The following is a 21,042-nucleotide window of genomic DNA, read 5'->3' as shown; positions in this document are numbered from 1 at the left end:
CAGTCTCAATCTTCCACTCTTCGTCAGTTCGTCTCTTCACTCTCTTCCAGTACTCACTACTCAAGTCTTGCAAGAGTTGCACACAACCGCACTCAAACTCGTCTCTCACTCTCAAATTCAGATTCTCGCCTTCTCCAGTCTCAGTCTGCATTTGCACACACCGCGCACTCGCACAGCCGCACTCAATTCTCATCTCTCTCACTCTCAAATTCTCCAAGTTGTTGAGTTGGTGCTAATGCAGAGTTGATTAGCTGAAGTTGCAATTGAAAATGCAGAGTTGTTAAACTGAGAAATGCAGTTTGCAGTTTGTATATTAATGGCAGTCCGTTAAGTTGTGAAGCCTGCTCTTGTTTGATTGTTATGTTTAGTTGTTGAGTTGGTGCTAATGCAGAGTTGATTAGCTGAAGTTGCAATTGAAAATGCAGAGTTGTTAAACTGAGAAATGCAGTTTGTAGTTGTGTATGACGTTTTGACTAGCTGAAGTTGCAATTGAAACTGTAGAACTAAACATGAGGTGTTGCCAATATTGATTGGCTGCAGTTGCAATTAAAACTACAAAACTGAAAATGAGTTGTTGCCTTAAGTAGCTGAGCAAGTTTTTTTTTTAGAGTTTGTGCATCGGTTGACTGAAGGGATTAAAGGAGAACAGAGGTACTAGAAAAAGGAAGAGAGTTTGAGAATTTGAGAGGGGATGTTGGTTAAAGAAGTCAATGAATTTGAGAAGAAGTGAAGAACTGCTGGTTAGGAGTTAAAATTAAAACTGCTGGAAAATTCGGGTAACAAAATCGGATACCCGGTTTGTGACCCGAATTTTCGGGTACTCGCAAAACCGAGTATTCTAAAACCGGTTCGGTTAGCAGGTATATTTTTGGAGGTACCCTAATTTTTGGGTACTCGGTTTTTGGCCAAAATCGGAGCGGGTACCCGGTTTTGCACAGCCCTATTATTTATATATGTTTGTTTTATCATTTAAACAGTTTGATGAGAAGAAATACAATTAGACAAATTATTCAATTTGAATTTTAGATTGATTATTACATGATTTTATCAAACAAAAATAATTTATCTAGAATTTGATACAATTATAAAGGTTATTTAAATTTGATACATTTATTTTATATTAAATTCTATAGGTATTTATTTTTATATATATGTTTGGTTATTTATATAGTTTGGTGAGAAGAAATACAAAATAAAAAAGTTATTTAAGCTTGCTACATATATTAAATATTTAAATTGAATTTTACTTTTGCCATTATAATTATCAAATTCAAAATCATAATTATGATTTTTTATCAAACAATAATAATTAAGTTGAATGTGATACAAGTATATAAGGTTATTATCATAGATATCTTTAAAGGATCATTTAATTTATCAATGCCTAATATTTTAACATATCATTTAAATATATATATTCTTTAATATTTCTAAATGTGAAAACATTTAAATACAAACTCAAAATTGTTGTTTTCGTAAAACTAAATTTGCTACAACGAGTTTTGATTTCCTATTTTACAGATGTAAAATAAATTTGGCTAATGCAAATTGTTTGTGGGTCTATATTAATGTTTAATTCAGAAATCCTATCAAATATGCATGGTAGGCAAATTCTTAGAAGTATTATCCGCTTTGAGCTCTAGAGCCCGCATGGTTTTGCCTTGAAAAACACCTCTGGATGGTGAAAGTGTTCTTGTGCTATGTAAGCGATTAAGACTCTCTTCTCCTCAGTGAGACTTTGGCACCAACACAACTCCAACATACATATGGGTTCAATTGAACCTATTCAAACTTTGAAAAAAATAAAAGTAAGAAGTTTTATATTTTATAATATTTACAATTTAAACCTTACTTAAATTCATACTGAACCCACTAAAACTTTGAAAAAAAAAAATTAAAAAGATTTTATATTTTATGGTATTTATAATTTTGACCCCACTTAAATTCATATTGAACCTACTCAAACTTTAAATAAAAATTAAAATGGCTTTATATTTTATAGTATTTACAATTATAACCTCTTTTAAATTTATATTGAACGCACTCAAACTTTGAAAAAAAATTAAAAAGGCTTTATATATTATGGTATTTACAATTATAACCTCTTAATGTCAGATCAATATCTCTCTGACACCATCAGGTTGATAAATCTCAATCAGACAGAAACTAAGTTCCCACTGACGACCCTTTATCAAGTAATTAGAAGATAAATGTGTTTCCCAGGTCCTCCCAAAATCCTTTATGTAGTCAAGTTAACTCAGTTCATGAATTGACATAATCCTTTATATACAATACTGATTTTTCATTATGTATATGGTTGAATTGTCTTTCCAAAGATCCAACTTTTGTTATAAATTGATGCTACCCTTATAATGTTATTGATGCATTGATCTTTCTAATTCTATAATTTATTATCTATTGAATGATTAAGTCGTAAGTAGCTTTAAAATCGTTTCTTCACCTTTCTTCTTTAAAATTATTATCTAATTCTAATGCCTTCCTTTGCTGCTACTCTTTCTCTGATAAGTTCTCACATCAGTTTTCTGCTTTTACTTTGAATGTGACATTCTCAACGGTTTATGCTCTACTTTCATTGTGTTGTTCTCAATGATTACAAAATGAAATCTTTAAAAAATTCCTATCAATCTCCTACACAACCTTTAAAATGAATCCTCTGTAGAGTTTGTCAGATACTGCAGCTCATGTTCCTTCTCTTAATTCAGCTCCTGATTTAAAAGGTCATCTTTCATCTTCCCTTCATTTTGAAAGTGTTACAACATTTGTGTTTGCATCATTTGTCAATCTCCCTGATAGTCAGCCACTAAATAAGGATCTTAATAAATAGTAATTGTAAATTATGACTCATCAAACTTGTTAGGGCCAAAAATCGTCCTTGGCCCAAATAGGGAAACAGGACCACTAGTGAAGAATGACCAGGCCTAGTCTTGCAGAGGCCCAATTCGGATTAGTCCTATTTGATACGAGGTATAGCCGGCCCAAACCACATAGGCGCGAGCCTCTTAATCCCAGTCCACTTCTTGGGTCCATGGGCGAGTCCAGAGCCCATAGCCCCTTCAATATTTTCCCATTCTTGATCAATCCCCTATTCAAGGTCGCCTTTCCCTTTCCTGAGGACTTTCCCACTTGGGAGTTATTCTCCTAATCAGAATCAACTTCCTATCCGGACACTGGTAAAACAACTTATTACGGCCCTGATTCTTCTAGGGTTGGCATCAGAGTCATACTAGGACTCCTACTCCCACCAGGATTGGGAGACCAGACGACCACTATATAAGCAGAGGCCAGCCCTCTCAGAAGGGACATCGACATTACACCTTCACTCCCTAAGCTCTTACTTGAGAGCTTCGCTTCACCGCCGTAGTCACAGTCCCCGACTAAACTTCCGGTAATTTCTCACTCCCTAGCCCTCACTATATTAGCCTTTCAGCCTTGCTAACTTGAGCGTCGGAGTGCCTACGGCAAACACCACCCCGGTGTTTCTCGCTCGCTTCACGCGTGTTCCTCTACGTGTGCAGGTATAACAGATTGCTAGTGGCCTCAACCTCACGGGATCAGACCCCCCTTCCGTACAGGTAGATTTTTACATCTACAAAACTCACAAATTTCTTTCAAAGCGAAGAGCTAAAATAATAGCCCAGTCTATTTTTTTTTTTTTTTTTTTTTTAAAAGTTTAGATTAGGTTGGTTTTAATCAAAACTTTTTAAAACATATCGTCAATTTGAATAATTAAGATAATAATAAAATGGATTTTAAAATTAAGAATACTTTTTTATGGACGGATTATAATTAAGCGATAATCTTTATAATTAAAATTTCAAATTTTAAAATTCCTCATAATTGGAATAAAAGATTTTATTTATATATTTTACATATATTTATATTTATATAATAAGTAAAATTATGTAGGAAAGTTCAAAGTTGAAATCATTATTTTTTCTACAGGCTGCAGAATGAGTTGATGCTCAAAATTGGGGGGCCTATTAAGACCATCTCCAACACCATTGCACCAATTTGGTGCAAAATTGCACCAAATTGATGCAAATTTTGTGCAAAATACTATTCCATCTCCAACCCACAACCCACAACACAAATATTGCACCAAAAGAATATTCCCTTATATTCCCTAGAATATTCTTTAGAATATTCTTTTTTTTCTTTTATTGTAATAATCAACAATTAATCTATTCACTTATTATTTTTGGTATATATTATTAAATATTGGGAATGATTTTTTATAAATAAATTAATTATTTTGAAAAATTATACTATTAATAGAATTAGTATTTTATTTAATCAAATATAAACATTTTATATAGAAAAAAACATTACATCTAATATAAAACGATACAAAAAAAAAAAAAAAAAAAAAAAATAAACAACAACACAAAGGTAAAATTATATTGATAGTATTTTAATTTCAAATTAGTATGTTCTTCCCACAATGATCAATTAATGCATTTCGAAGAGCATGGTGAGCCTCTGTATCCTTGATTGTTTATGTCGAGCAAGAAAATTTCGAAATCGGACATTCTCATCTATGACATTTCAACTTCGGAGAGTTGGCGCTTCCATCTGATTCTCAATCGATGCACAACATTAGTTCATCCTCGATATCATGTTGTGCATAATAATACAACGCGAGTCATTATATCATGTATACATTTTATCCAAAAAAGTGTCGGTCCTGCTGCCAAATTGCAAATCGGATTGGAAACTCCAAACGCACGTTCCACATCTTTTCTACATCCTTCCGTTTCATTGCAATAATTTTTTTTGGGACCACGTGGACGTGAATAGTTTGTCAGAGAGTAGACCACTTTGGGTATATACCATCAGCTAAATAATAACCCATATTATAATCTTTTCCTGAATGCGACTAAATGAGCGGGGAGGGCAATACCTTGAGTTAGGTTGGCAAACAATGAGATGCCTCCAACACTTAATGTCATTGTTGGAACCTGGCAACCAAAAAATGCATGCCATATCCAAAGATCATAATCAGCTACAGCCTCGAGAATAATAGTTGGGGATCCACTACACCAGCATATTGTCTGCCCAAGCGTTGGACAATTTTCTTTCCATAGTGCACAATCAAAACTACCCAACATTCCTGGAAAACCACGTTGTGTCACCAATATGAAGTAGCCTTGCAACATCATTAGCATTAGGTGATCTTAGATATCGTTCTGGCAAATACCTCAACAACAGCACGACAAATACTCTTCAAATTTCAATGGTTGTAGACTGCCTATTTTAATATACTCATCAGTAGCATCTGCGGTAGACCATACGCAAACATCGGAATACCGCTGTTTATTTTTTGAAAAGCAGACAATCCGAGCTATCCGAGCCCATCCCTTCGTTGTACAAAGTAGTTGTCATGACCTTTCACCGATCAACAATACGAATGATAAATTGCGAGACATATCGAATCGTCGGCGAACATGCGAATCATTAAACCGTGGATTCTCGCAAAATAATCTTTGAACAAATTGGATCAGCAGTTTCTTCGCGTTGCGGATTGATGACTCTATGACCAGGAATTGATCCTCTACGGATCACCTGGTTGTTCTGTTGATTGAGATAGTGAAGGAGGAGGAGGGTTGTTGTTAGCCTCATGCGAAGGATTGCTCTTGCTCTGCATCAATTGCTTCAAGATCATTCATCATTCCTCATCATCAATTTCATTGTCGGAAATGATGATGAATTAGAAGATGATAATGAGATAGGACTCCAAAATTGAAATTCATCTTTGGTAGATATTTAGTTGAATGATTTGGAAGTTGTTTGGTATGAGGTTTTATAGTTGAAGAAAACACTATTCTAGATAAAAAATAATAATTCAAAAGATGTTGTATTCATCAGCTTTTGAGATTGTGGCTTATTCAAAAGATGTGTTGTCCTTCAAGCTTTTGAGCTTTGTGGCTTTTTCAAAAAGATGTGTTGTCCATTCAAGCTTTTGAGATTTATGGTTTATTCAAAAGATGTGTTGTCCATTAAGCTTTGAGATTTGTGGCTTATTCAAAAAGATGTGTGTCATTCAAGCTTTTGAGATTTGTGGCTTTATTCTTAAAAAGATGTGTTGTCCATTCAAGCTTTTGAGCTTTGTGCTTATTCAAAAGAATGTTGTTGTCCATTCAGAGCTTTGAGATTGTGGTTTATTCAAAAAGATGTGTTGTCCATTCAAGCTTTGAGATTTGTGGCTTATTCAAAAGATATTGTTGTCATCAAGCTTTTGAGATTGTGTGCTTTCAAATGATTTGTTGTCCATTCAAGCTTTGAGCTTTGTGGCTTATTCAAAAAGATGTGTTGTCCATTCAAACTTTTGAGATTTGTGATTCATATCTAAAAAGATGTGTTGCTCATTCAAGTTTTTTTAATATTTTTGCGTCTTACTGGATCGGACTAATTAGACAATAAATTGTTTATTTAGTTTATGTTGTATTTTCTTTTATTTTAGTGTTTTAAATGTGTTAATTTTTATTTTGAGTTATTGTAGTTTAAATTGCATTGAATAAAGTTCTATTTTTAATTTTTCATCATTTTTAAATTATATCATTATTAAATTTATTATTATAAATAATAATCAAATAAATTAAATACAAATACTCAAATTGGTGTGATTTTTGGTGTAAAATTTAATACTCAAATTAACTTAACAAATTAAAACAAAAAAACTAAAATTAAAAAAAAAAATTTTTTATGTCTGCTACAGTACCGCGCCATTTTGGCGCAGTACTACAGTGTGCTGCGCCAAATTTGGCGCAGTGTTTTAGCGCGGGTTGACTGCCAACCCAAGCCAATTGGTGTTTTTTGCACCATTTTAGCGTGGGTTGGAGAGGGCTGATTGCTATCTTTCTGAGATCATCATCATGTTCATGAACTGAAACTAAAGAGATATGGATGAAAAATAAAGTAGCAAATAGGAGAATCATATAAGAATTCGCTTTGACAAACCATGAAACACGTTTACGACAATTACAAGAATCACTCCCCAAATTTTAATGCTATTAAATTGGATTTTCAAATCCTTTTTTTGAATACTTACACCTGAATTTCATGTCATTACAAGAACATTACAAAAACTTAGACAAATAGGATTACATTCACAAAAGTAAACATTATCTTTTACCTTAGAAAAGATTGCATAAAATACATTTAAGACTTGTTCTAGATTTCAAAGAAAGATAATGCTTAAAATTTTAAGCAAAGCATTATCTAGATTTCAAAGAAAGATAAGGTAATATGCTTCAATTGTAGAGCATTATCTAAATTTTAACGACATTGTTTTAAAAGAAGAACGGTGTCTTCGAAGGGTTATAAAGTATTCTTCTGCAACATGCTCAGATAGGTGGCGTTTGACTTGAGGTGGTGAGGAAGATCATAATAGCATTTCCCTGTTGCAGCTTTTTAGATAGAGATATATATCTTCCTAACTTTGAGCCCAAGCCATCAAGTAATATTTATATTTGTTGAGAGAAGACCACCTTTATTTAGAAGCTAAAGATTTGTTGTTTCAATGTGGATGGTAATCTCATGTCGCAGTTTTAGATGAAATGGATGAGATGTTGAATCCGATAAGCTTCTTCCCTCAAGGGCTTCATTGCTTTCTCCTTCTTCTTTGGCGGCCGCTCTTGAAGGAGCCATTTTCCCTACACCTCCCATACCAAATAACAACCTTTATTTCTTGGCCATGCAAGAATCCCAACTTGTCAAGTATAAATTTCTCCAGAGTCTCCGCCATATTATGCATCTGAATAACCAAAAAGTTCAATATGATTTAAGAATCTAATATAAAATCAAAATCAAAATTTGAAACATGAAAAACTGATCACAACATAAATGAAACAATGACTTAAATGTATAAAAAGAGGAAACTAACAGGTTCTCAAGACGCTAATTAAGTTGTGTGTCCTCCATCAGAAAATAGGGAACTTCAATTTGTTTGGGATTTGTATTATTTCACACCACATGCGAGTATTTATAAGGTGGGAATTGGGTAAAGCTTGGAGGGAAGAAGAAGCAAAGTATCTATATATGCTAGCTTCTTTCAGTGACCAACTGACAGAGTCTTTATTAAAGCTGCTTTTGTGCCTTGATTGATGCTCACTCAAGAATTTGCTTTTGTTTCTGGCTTCAAATAGACTGTCAAATAAGATCCAATTTGAGATTTTTATAGTTTCTTCTTTAATTACTTATGACTTTAGAAGTAACCAATTTTGAATAACAATTATATGGTATGTATTAAAATTTAATATTTATGTTGTGTTTGTTTTGGAAAGGTAGATATAGTAAATGATGGACCAAAATAGGTGTTTTGTTATTAAAAATTTATTGAATAGAACTATTTCAAGGGTCGAGTTGAAAAATGGGCCTCTTTGTTTCACTCTTTTGAGTGACTTTTCTATTATCTTATTTGGATTGAAAAACAGAATATGTGTTTGTTTAGTTATTAAGTCATTTCATTCAGAAAATTAATCCAACTCAAATAGGATTTTTTGTCTAAAGTTGGAAAAGTAGGTGAGACTTGTTTTCTACTATCTTATTAAATTCAACTCAAAACATTTAACAATTATCTTTTACAATAAAATTTTATAAATTAATAATAATACCCCTACTCACCCAAGCCACTATAGACTGTCAGTTGCCACCGCCTACTGTTGACATCGAAACAATGCATGACCGAGGCGGATTTGGCCGATCACACGCCGATATGGCTGGAAACGACCATATCCACCATGGATCTAGCTTGAAACGGCTAGATCTACGGCCTGATCCGGTTGTTAACGACTAGATTTTGGTCGTTAACGACGGCCAGATCCACGCTGAATTAACGACGGCCAGATCCACGCTGAATCTTACCTGAAAAAGGACAAATCAGTGTCCGACTGGCCAAATCCATCTAATCATGCATCATTTCGGCGACTGCCAACTGCCGTCCGACGCTGGTGGCCAGCTGCCATAGTGGCTTGGGTGGTTGGGGATGTTTTTGTTAATTTATAAACTTTTATTGTGGGGGCTGTTTAGCTAAATTAAAAAATGTAAGGGGTTAAAATAATCTAAATATTTTCAGAAAATATTTTCCAAAAATGTACCAAACAACTATTTTGTATTCTTATCCAACTATGATATAATTTTAAGATTTTATACCAAACACATTCTGAGAATCATATACTACTTAATTTAATTTTATCTTATCCTATTCAAAATAGTTTTTCAGAATATCATATTTCAAATAATGTACACAACAGGTCCAATATTTTTTGAAACGTTTCTTGCAGTATAGCAAAATGGCATTATACGCAATTTTTATGGACAAAAATGCCCTTATTGACAAATTCAATTCAAAGTTGAAGACAACAAAAAGTGTCTGATATCGTCCAATAGGGGGGTATCGAATGTCCAATAGGACTATAGGGCCCGAGGGTATAGAAATGGTAGGTGGTAATTACAAACACCCCCCTGTAGGTCATATAAAACGTTTGATACCCCCTATCAAAGGGTATCAAAATACCCCCTCTTTGTAAATAGGGGGTATCGGATATTTGATACCCTTTGATAAGAGCTTGAAATACATATTTAGTTAGTGATTTATTAAGATTATTTGTGAGAAAATTAATTAATTTAAATTGTAAAATTTGAGTTAATTATTTCATAAATATCTTTTATGGGATTACAAGTGTGTTATAAGTATTTTCATGTCATAAATGATATTCAAATGAAGCATAATGTTGGCGACAGAATTTGTAACAGCTAAGAACAAACGGATCAAGAATCAGAGTTGAAACAATGAAGTTATGGTGTTTTGAAGATGAAATTTGAATCTTGAAAATTTCTTCAATTATGAACATGCTTCAGTATTTTGATCATGATTTGAGCTGTAGACCTCGAAATTTAATGATTATTGTGGCATTGGAAAGCTGATTCATAGAGATACAATTCTTATGTTAATAACTTTGTCAAATTTTGAATATATCAAGCTTCTTGGAGGAATAGAACGCACACTGCAGCAAAGATTTATGTCGCCACGGTAAGTGTGTTTTAGGTGAAATGAATTTCATAATTGGTGCATTCGCCACAGCAAAGATTTTTGTCACTGCAATGAAAGCACTTGGGCCTGTATGGAATGTGTTAAGCCTAGTCCGAATTGAGTAATGCTATGCTTACTCACAATCTTATTAACCATCTTACAATCCTGGAAAATATAATGACATAGTATGGATACCATATATATAGTACATGTACTATACCATTATATTTGTCAAGATAGTAAGATGGTTAGTAAGATTGTGAGTAAGTATAGTTTTATTGGTCCGAATTTCCTTGTTTTATTTTGGATTAAAATTTTTCTGTTACACACAAAAACCCTAGCATTATAAATAGAAGTCTTTAGCTATTTTAGAAGAGAGACAGGAAAGAGGGAAGAGATTAACTGCTATTTTTAAAATCAATCCAACTCTTGGGGTTTTGGTTCATCATCTAGGGAAGTTTCTTTTATCTTTTTCTTGAACTCATGTTTACAATGTTTGTTTATTTTTGTTCAATTATGAAATGAATAATATTTTCTATGGCTAAGATGTAGCCCAATTTTATGAATATGTGTTGATTAATTATTATTAATATTTGTCAAGCATATCTTTTCTAAGTTTTATTATGGTTCGTAATGCTTCAGTTCTCTTAGGCTTGAGAGTTGATTAATCTAGCAAACTAAGTTGAGATCGAGAGATGAAATCTAGTTAATGTAATGTAATAAAATCATAGATTGAGCAAACATTAAAAATAAGTTATCACGATCTGCGAGGCTTTGGTAAATTATATATAGCATAATAATCTCTTAAGAATTAAATCTGATTTAGAGATATCTTGGGTTAGCAATAAAGGGTTAATCCGGTAATTATTCGAGCGAAAATTATTAGAATTCTAAGGAGTTTGTGTAACGCCCCACTTGAGGTACGTTGTTATTGTTTCCTCTTTCGCCCTTAATCGAGTTGGTTTTTGTTATTATTGTTTGTTTGAATGTTTTGTTGAATGTTGCCCTGAAATTGGTTGAAAATAGAAGAATCTTAGTGAACCAAGCTTCGCCGGGGCGAAGAAGAATCTTAGATGTGTTGAAACCAAGGGTGAAACTCTCTGGACAGTTTCGCCGCGGCGACAAAGGTTTCTTCGCCGCGGCGACAGGCCGAATAAAATGTTGATTGAGTTTTTGGATATTTTCTTCCCTAAGGGCATTTTGACCATTCTACCCCTAATTAGCAGGAAAAGTGGGGAGTTAATTGTAAGGATTTTTCATGGAGAATATGTTGATATAGGGGTGAGTTTGTAATGAATCAAAGGATATAGATGGAATTCCCAAGAAGAGTAAGGGCAAATGGGAATGATTGTTTATTTTCATTAAAAGATTAGAATCAAAGAAACCCCTCATTTCTTCTTCTCAAACGCAACTCTCCATCTTCACTCCTCTCAACTTCTCTTTTCTTTTGATCAAGGATTTCCAAGGGATTTTTGAAGTGATTTGGGGTAGAAAAGCAACCTAAGGCTTCCTAAGGTAAGGATTTCTACTTAAGTTGTGTGATTTGGGAGTTTTAACCCATATTGAAGTTTGAGGTTTTCATTCTTTTGGTTAAGATTAGAGGAAAGTCAAGCTAAACAAGTGAAGGAAGAATTGTGAAGTCTCTCCATAAAAGGTAAGTAAAACCCAACCCAAGTTGAGATTCATGAAATTTCTTGATTAGGGTTTTGATAGAAATGATGTATGTATGTGATGTGCATGTAATATGCCATGTATGGAGTATTAATGGAGATTTCTATGCTTTGTGAATGTTAACCTTGCAAATATGAGAAATGGGTTGTTGGGTTGACAAGGTTTTAGATGGATTTGAAGGGTTGTTATGAACCCTTTTTGGAAGTGTTTTGTTTGACAGGTTTTATGGCTTGTGAAGGGGTTTTTCCCCATTTTGGATGGTTAAGAAAAGTTTTAGAATCATGGCTATAATAGAGTTTTATAGTGCATGAGTTGTTTGATGAAATGCCTAATAAGGTTTGAGTGTGAGTAGTAAACCTTAATTCTTGCAACATTGCATGTTGGCATCTCATAAGTGTATTGGTGAAGTTGAACCATCCATAGGCACTACTTGTACATAGAAAAGTGACCTAAGAAAGAGTAGGAAACTTTGTGTCCAAATACTCTATGAGTGAGAGCTTAGTGTGTACAACTACTCTAAGGGTAGAGAGCATTGAAAAATGCTACAATAGAATGAATTAGAAGAGTGTAAAGTTGGGATATGCTTTGTGATCATCACCCGACCGTTATGGGAATCGGATTGATGCTTTGTGATCATCACCCGAATAGTCCTTAGAGATGGGTCGATGCTTTGTGACCGTCATCCAATAGTATAGAAATGGGGTAGATGCTTTGTGATCACTATCCGATTGGTTATTAGAAAAGTGGTTTGATGCTTTGTGATCATCATCCAACAGTTAGTAGAAACAGGTTGATGCTTTATGATCATCCCCCGATAGTGACTAGAGACGGTAAATGCTTGTGAACGTTACCCAAAATTCATGAGGAACGGGTAGGTGCAGGTGATCTCCACCCGATAGTTAAGAAGAATCGAGTTGGTGCTTTGTGATCCTCACTCGGTGTCACTAAGAACGGGTTGGTACTTTGTGAATTCCACCCAATGGCCATAGAGCAGACGGTGCTGTGTGAACGCCATCCGGCCGTACCTCCGTAAGATGAGGGCATGATGTTTATTAGAAACAGAAACAGAATTAGAAAAGGAAAGAATTAAAGTTACACACGGGACAGACAGTTAGAGAGTTTTACTTACTGAGCATTATTTGTGCTCACCCCGTTATTTCCTTTGTGGATGCAGGTTCTAGTGATGACGCAGTCGGAGGGCGTCGGCAGCGAAGAGGAATAGTTACACTGTTTCCCCTGTTTTGTCTTTTAAAATGCATTTTTGTAAACAGTACTATTTGTGTTAAGGCATAGTATTATTAATGAAAAGGAAATTTTTGGGCCCAATTTTACATTGTTATTATGCATGCATTGTACTAGTTTTCAGTAGATGTTACAGTTTGCCTGTAGAAAAAGTTTGATAATATTAGTAATAATTATCATACATAGGATATAATTAGTGTTAAATATATACCCTAGGTTTAGTCAAATTTGCGTTACAACCAGCGTGTTTTTGTTTATTTTATTTTCTTCCAGATTTTTAACTTGTTTTAGATTTGTTGATTTTAGTAAGTTACTCTTCTAAATTCGTTTAACCAAATAGTAATAGGATAATTTATTTTGGTACTGTGTAGTTACCGATTCTCTTAAGATTCGACATCTGCTACCTCATTCTTTACTACTTACACGATTTCGTACGTTTACAAAACACTTTCACCCTACTATCGAATGGTACTTTTTGTCGTCTTCAACCTTAGGCTGTGAAAAGTGATCGATACTATCAAAACTCCGATAGCAATCCCAAGTTTTGTCAAAACATTAAAATTTTTGATTTGCAACATCCTTAATAAAAGGTACCCAAACAACCAACATTAACCACTCATCTACATAAAAATCCTAATTTTAAACACAACCGAATTAAGATTGGTTTATAGCTTTGGTTTTCAAATTCTTCGGGTCTTTAGTCTAACTTTGAAGCAGATAGGTGAAAGGATGAGGGTTATTTGTATATGAGGGCATTTTTGTCCTTCTTGTTGTGTAAGACGTCATATTTGATAATGCTGACATATTAGCCGATGGGCGACGGATGCAGGGATTAGGCATCTCTCCTAGTTTTTCCCCATTTTTGCTTTTTATGGCTTTCAAGGATCTTACGCCACGTGCTCAGTAAAAAAACTCAACGTTTTAGATTTTGTTTTAACAAATTTTATTATTTTATTCATACTTAGAACATTTTTTATTTCCTAAATTTCCTTCCCGCTAAAAAATTTCCTCTTCTTTCTGTATTACTTTTAATTATCTTATATTCGAGAAAACTTGTATTGGATTTTAAAGATGCCAAATAAACTTTAGAATTTAAGAAGAGAATATTTGATTTTAACTATTTTAATACTATTAGAAAAAAAAAAAAAAAAAAGTCCACGATCCTGAAATAATAATAGAAGTGTAGATTATATATGTGCACCCAAAAAAAAAAAAAAAAAAAAAGGTAATTTCTTCTATAATTTTTAAATTAGATTTTGATTAATTGAATGAAATATAGTAATAATTAAATATACCACTACATTTTGCAATTTTTCATACAACTCTGATTGACAGCTCGTAATTGGTCAGTTTGCAGTGAATCTCACTCTCCAAATACAATAACCATCCCGAACTACCATCTCAAGGTTATATAAAAGGTTGTAAATGTAGTTTTATTGAAATTAAAAGAATAGAGTTGATGATAAAAAATTATTTCTACTAACATATCACATAGTTTATTAATCATTTTTTTTATTATTATTTTATTGTAGTTTCATCTACTGCTTATCAAGTGGTTGTATATTGGTTCATATAAAAATTATAAAAGTGCACAAAATAAAAACCTTATGTTAAAAATTTCGATAATGAATGCATTTAAAGAAATAATATTAAAATGTATATATATTATTGAAACATAAAATTCACATTATCAATTTAACTACTAATCTTGTGACCAATGGCAAGATTAATTATCTATGTAAGTTCTCAGATGTCTTGTGTTCAAGCCCTACAAAGTATCATCTACCAGTTTGTGTCTTATCTGACCCATTGGACTTGTAGAGTGTTCAATAGACCCTAGAGATTGGTTGAGATTGTATAACTAACCTGAACCACCCGATTATCAAAAGAAAAAAAACACATTAATTTAAAAAGTCTAGCCCACATTTCAGTTAAGCCTAAACAGTGAAGATATATAGTAGGTTGTTGGGTCGCTTATCAAAATAACCAAATTCCAATCCAAATTCAACCACCCCACTTGGAAAAAAGAGGCATGACTTTTGAGAATTCTCGCAATTCATATCTAATATCAAAAAAAGTTTTTTTTTTTTTTTTTCCCCTTCTTATCAAATAAAAAAAATAAAAAAAGAGTTAGGTGAGAGGTAATACTAGTTCAATAATTCCATTAAAATTATAAATCCATCAAACATATTAAATTAAAATAATAGATAATTAATTATGTTCATATTGACCATCCAAAAAATGATCAAAGAAGAAATAAATGAAATAAATATCTACAATATATGAGAGATCTTTGACCAATTAAGTAAACATAAAGAAGGAACCTTGTAACAAAAATCCAGGAAAAATGGTGATCATCCTTGTAAGACATGATACAATATAAGAACAAAATGCCAGGAATTTCCAGGTCCCCCCCCATCTAAACTTTTCCTAAATTTTTCCAAGCATTCTGGCTAGATAAAAAGCTTAAATGGGAACAAGTAATTTGATGTTACTAGTGTTTTCACCAGCATGATTAAGTTGTAAGAAGAAAAGAATGTAATGAAGGAATGTCACTAGACAGATTCAACTTAACACAAAAGAATGGCCTATTATGGGAACTGGAACGAGCCCCCGATTTGGTTAGTACCGGACGGGGGATTGATCGCCACCCAAAGAAGGGAGATGGTGATTGCAATAAGTCCTGACCACACAAAAACAATGGTAGGAGTCCTCCCTCTTCTTCCCATAAGTCCTTTTGCAAAAGGATAGAGATGTGCCAAAACCCAGAAACTGAAGAAAACTCCACCTATTAAGCGGCTCCATTGTGGTATGACACTGTATATTGTTCTGCTAAACCCGACTGCTATTGCGATTAAGTTAACCATCATGATTGTGATTGGTGGGATCATGAGAGACGTCCATTTCACAGTGTAGAGGTCAGCAAACTCATCATCTATATCATCACCACCTGATTTTGATGTCAAGGTGAAAGAAATTTCAATCCCCGCGACAACTTTTAGTAGCCCCTGAAGCACGGCAGCAAGGTGGGCACTAGTTCCTCCAATCAACCAAAACTGCTCATTTCTCCACCATTCCTCTAACTCAATGCCAGACCATTTAATTTCAAGCACAGCTAGCAAACATAGAGTGATAGTAATGGTAAGGAGGTAGACTAGGAAAGTTACATTGAGGGTCTGGACGATGAACTGGCCAGAGAAGAGGGAGAGAGCAGGGAGAAAGCAATAGACAATGAGAAAGATGGAAGTAAAGGGATAGATTCCGACATTGAGGTACGCTATCCTTTGGAGAAACTTCATTCTAGGGCTGGCAAGAAGGGCATTGTTACGGGAGAAGAAAATCTCAACTGAACCAGTTGCCCACCGTAAGACTTGATGAAGTCGGTCAGTGAGATTGATTGGAGCAGTTCCACGGAAGGCATCACGTTTGGTCACACAATAAACTGATTTCCATCCTCTGTTGTGCATCCTATAGCCAGTGACCACATCTTCAGTAACAGACCCATAAATCCACCCTACACGAGATCCCCACTCAGTCTTGTCTTCATACCAGCAAGAGATGACACTAATAGCCTCTGCAACAGTTGAGGCATCAAGAAGTTCACGGGGGATGGTAAGAGCACCAGGTGGGCGACCATTCTTCACAGCTGGGTGATCGGCAAGGGGTCGACCTTGGAACTCTGCAACCGGGATTGAGTCAATGAGGAAAGTTGAGTTACCAAACTTCTTAGGGAGCAGAGAGAGGTTCATCTCTTCATCATCTGAGTCACCCATTCTTAGGGCCCGATTCTCTTCTGGGGTGTTAGCAATGGACTGCTTCTTTCGACGGGAAAAGCAGCAGCTGCAGCAACCTGGATGGTGTTCTTTTGACCGAGGTGGATCAAACCCATATAGAGCAATCCTCCTAAAGAGACATCCAGTTCCAACATAAACTGGTCCCATAAGTCCATCTAAGGCTCTCATGTTAACATCAAAAAAGACAGTGTTGTGATTGGCATATCGATCAGAAGGATCAATACCCTCAAATCTCTGAGGGAACTGCACATAACAAAGGCGATCACCCCCTCGATCCATCATGAAGCACATGCCTTCCCTCATTGCCTGAGAGTTGTAGATGTAGTGGTCACAGTCAAGGTTGAGAATGAAGGGCCCATTAGACATAATGGCAGAGGCTCGAACCAATGCATTCATGGCTCCTGCCTTCTTGTTGTGATCATAGCCAGGACGCTTCTCACGAGAAACATAAACCAGTAATGGGAGACGGATGTCAACATCAGTCAGATCAATGAGCTTGGCATCATCAGCTGTTCCATGTAGTGGGTCATCACTGGGAGGTTTCAACATCACCTGCATAATTTTAATGAAAAACAATATCAGTATAATATTTTTAATATTTCTAGTACTAATGTTGATATTTGTAATGAAACCTAAAAGAAGTCTTCATCTACCGAGTATATTCACACAATCCTTCGCATTAAATAATTTCAAACAATCCTTACCTGTATTATACCAGCATGGTCACCTTTAGAGTGCTCACTGGAAGGGGTCAACCACGTTCCTGGCCAGTGGGTACCATCAGCCATCCAGGTGGCTTTCGGAATCTTCACACTCTCCACAGGTTCATCCTCCCTATTCTGTCTCTGCGTCTTCATGGCCTTGATTTCCTCCCTAGCATGATAAGCGTCAGAACGGCGACGGATAGATTCAGGCAACCCATTGATCCGGACCTTGAACTCATCGTACTCACGTTTAACTCGTCTACGATCCTTGACAAAATCTGACTTCACTTTGTTCTTGTAAGGATCCCGTTTCAAATTGAAGTACGACTCTGGATTTCTGGGCTCAATATCATGCTTCCGACAAAATGGAACCCAAATGTTAGCAAAGCTTGCTGCTTCAGCCATGGCCTCAAAAGTTAGAAGTGCTCCACCATCATCAGAAACATAACAAGCAAGCTTTTCCACAGGGTAGTCAGCAGCTAAAATTGACAAGATAGTATTTGCAGTGACAAGAGGTGGTTCTTTCTCTGGATCAGCAGTAGATACAAAGACATCTACGCCTGGAAGGTCAGATTTTCCAGTGGGGTTGTTGGGGGTAGGTGCTTCAAATTTATCCTTCAGGACATTAAGATCTGTAGCACGATTAACAGGGCACAGCTTGGGAAGTTGATCAAGAAGCCATGAAAAAGCAAACCAGATTTCACAAACCACAGACATTCCCCACAGCCAAATTGCATCATTGTTTGGGTTTTTTACCCTCCACATCAAAAACAATGCAAGAACAACGATCCGAATGAAAATTAGAAGCCTGTGAGAAGAAATGAAACAAAGAAAAAAAAGTAATCATCAGCTTAAGTGTAAGAGGATAACGAATAGGTAAAATGTGTTTACCTCGTATATCTAAATTAAATTTAAGTAAATGTTTCAAATTAAGAACTGCAGGTACAATAAATAGTCAGGGTCATTGCCATGACTGAACTAACAAAATTTGCATCAAAGTATGATTTGAAAATCATGAGTGATTGAGCCGGTTTTCAAATTAAAAAACAGCTGGGGGAAGATATTGAAATATATGTGTGTGTGTGTGTGCGCGCTTTGACAAGGATCAAATAAAGTAAAAAAAAAAGGTTAAGTCAATTAAACCTCATAGGCTAATTTAAATATATAGAGTTTAAACAATAATATTTTGAACCAAAAAAAATTAAAAAATGCAATCAATCCACTTTATATTGATGAATCAAATTTATAGTTCAGTTGACTCTATGTTTTACATGGTAACATTCTAAAAGGTCACCTTGCTCCAATAATGATAGTAATAACAATAAATAATAAAATAAAATGACCACCATTGACTCAAATAATACAATGAACTACCCACACAAGGGTCAGAAAATGTCAAAGAGTTTTCTTTCAAGTAAAATTCAAAAAATTAACAAGCCACTTATGCCTTACCATCAGTTTATTACATGCGCAACATAACTAAATGAAATAAATAACAATGCTCAAAAAAATAAATAAATAAATAACGACAAGGAAACTTGAAAAGCACATATTCATTTGATTATCTGAATAAGTGCATGTTGTACTCATTAACATCTAATCTGCATATTTGTAAAATGAAAATGAGAAGAAATGCTCAAATTTCTTAAAACATCATATCATCATCAGAATGCCTAAATTCAAAAGGAGAAAATTAACATAATGATTAATCAAGAACAGAGAACTATACCTATATGGGCTGAGAACAGCAGCAGGTATCTTTAATTTTCGTGTAAGTGGCCTCCAGGGTTTGCTCATCAATTCTTGTGGCTCTGCTACATCATCATCTTTCCCATTTCCAAAATTCCCATCCTTTGGCCATATAGCATTACCATAACCATAAGTTCCTCTAGTCTCAAACAGCCACCGATTGTGATCAAAATCCCCGGTTTGGCTCCTCATCAGCACCGACTTTGTTGACTTCATCAAAGATAACCTTCTTTCCATTTTGGACATTCCAGCTGGAGGAGGAAGTGGTAGTGGCCGCCCATTATCCACGGCCACCTCATCCAGATCTAAATTCTTGTATTGCTCCTTACATCCTGGGCAAATCCCACCTCCAGTTTTCACTGCATCAATATAGCAGTCCCTACATATTTTAAAATCACACTCACAAGGGAGAATATCCACACCACGCTCATCACTCATCACCTTCGCATCACACCCTGGGATTGCACATGAAGACCCTTTTGCACCAGCCATCTGGGGATGGTTTGCTTCAGATTCAATCACCTTATCCATGAGATGTGCTCGAGTAACGCTATTGAAACCTCCCGTAAAGAGTGAATTCGAAACATATTGTTCCTCAACCTTCTGTGAGATTGATGGATCCATGGGTTGATTATCAGGGGTGGGCGGTATGTGTACTGTGTAGTTCATGAAATCACTACTTCCAAGCTCACTGTCAAGATCATCTCGTGAGTAGCTGATGTAGCGACCAGAGGAAGTTCTCCGGCCAAATGTCACAGTTGGAGGTAATGGTGGTCTGTGTGCATCATGAGCATCTGAAGACGTTGATAGGTTTGATCGGCTTCCTTTGAATGATTTGGAAGCCATATTTGAACACTACAAAAGAATCAGCCTTGGTTCCTGAAATTTCAAAATGCAACAAAATCAATCTCAATGGAAATATAGATTAAACAACTAATACAAATCATTCACCACCCAATCTAAGCCTAATATTTGATCCTCTACACAGTTGAATTGTAAAAGAAAACGTTAAATAATAGTTCATTCTTATGATTTGCACTCCTTAGCAACAGATCAAGAAATAAGAAAATTCCATACAAATAAATCCTATCATCTTAATGTCTCTTAGCCCCCTACATTTAGTCAGCAGCCAAATAGTATAAGTCCTAGTCGAAAACAATTTTTTGAAAAGTTCGAATAAGAAAAATCCGTACAAATAACAACGAGCTTTAGTTTAAAGAAACAGATCGTTCATAAATGCCTTAAATCTTTGTTTGGTTGCCAAGAAAATGACTCAGATTTTCACTTCAAAACCTTAAATCAAGTAAAAGATCAAAAACAAAGTAGCACAATTACACTAGACTCCATTAAGTAAACCTTCCAAACTTCACAGTATATCACATTCCAGTTACGAAATCAAAGCATAATCCTACTTCCTTAGATTTTCCTACACTTTCCCACAAATTTTCTCAGCAACCAAACAACCCAGAAAACAGTAAACCAAAAAACCACCCAAACCCATTGCACCTTTAGGCAAAAGGAGATCGACCCATGTCATAAAAGAGGCACAGATCCTAATGTCACCATAAAATCATACCTTTCTCAGTATAAATAAACTACGAGCTTTCAAAACAGATCCTATCCTTTTCATGAAAGCTCTTGACAAAGCCTTAAAGAATAAACCAAAGCGGTGGCTGGCTCAAATCTGAAAGATTCAAAACCTCTCCAACTGGCCTCACAAAACTTGAGACAGAGACAGATAAAAAAGATTAGTCGTGAGAAAGACTACAAGCACTACTACTACATGATGGATTTATAAAAGAGATTGAATTACTTTAATAAATGGCATAAA

The 21,042-nt window shown here is 35.0% G+C and overlaps 1 protein-coding gene across 2 annotated transcripts; it reads right to left on the bottom strand.

The window, feature by feature from the left end:
* Window positions 1-15,270: 15,270 nt before the first annotated feature.
* On the bottom strand, window positions 15,271-21,042 carry LOC116143280 (cellulose synthase-like protein D3). Of its 2 annotated transcripts, none has more exons than XM_031428742.1 (4): window positions 21,025-21,042; window positions 19,192-20,090; window positions 17,463-18,270; window positions 15,271-17,310 (listed from the first exon to the last, which is right to left on the bottom strand). In XM_031428742.1, exons 2-4 carry the CDS (start codon window positions 20,055-20,057, stop codon window positions 15,556-15,558), a joined length of 3,429 nt encoding a protein of 1,142 aa, XP_031284602.1. In that variant the 5' UTR covers window positions 20,058-20,090; window positions 21,025-21,042; the 3' UTR covers window positions 15,271-15,555. The 2 variants fall into 2 exon arrangements, with proteins under 2 accessions (XP_031284602.1, XP_031284601.1); XM_031428741.1 differs by lacking the exon at window positions 21,025-21,042 and adding an exon at window positions 20,788-20,812.

Source organism: Pistacia vera, unplaced genomic scaffold (genome assembly GCF_008641045.1).
Source record: "Pistacia vera cultivar Batoury unplaced genomic scaffold, PisVer_v2 Contig427, whole genome shotgun sequence".
Lineage (NCBI taxonomy): Eukaryota > Viridiplantae > Streptophyta > Magnoliopsida > Sapindales > Anacardiaceae > Pistacia > Pistacia vera.
The sequence above is the reverse complement of the archived record's forward strand: the minus strand, read 5'-3'. Positions and strand labels throughout refer to the sequence as shown.

What these genes read in the sequence shown, in the direction of transcription:
- LOC116143280 (XM_031428742.1), bottom strand. Translation starts at nt 20,057, where the DNA reads ATGGCTTCCAAATCATTCAAAGGAAGCCGATCAAACCTATCAACGTCT. An exon ending in GCTGTTCTCAGCCCATATAG is followed by an intron (nt 18,271 to 19,191) that starts GTATAGTTCTCT and finishes TTCTTCTCACAG; the next exon opens with GCTTCTAATTTTCATTCGGA. An exon ending in ACCATGCTGGTATAATACAG is followed by an intron (nt 17,311 to 17,462) that starts GTAAGGATTGTT and finishes AAAATTATGCAG; the next exon opens with GTGATGTTGAAACCTCCCAG.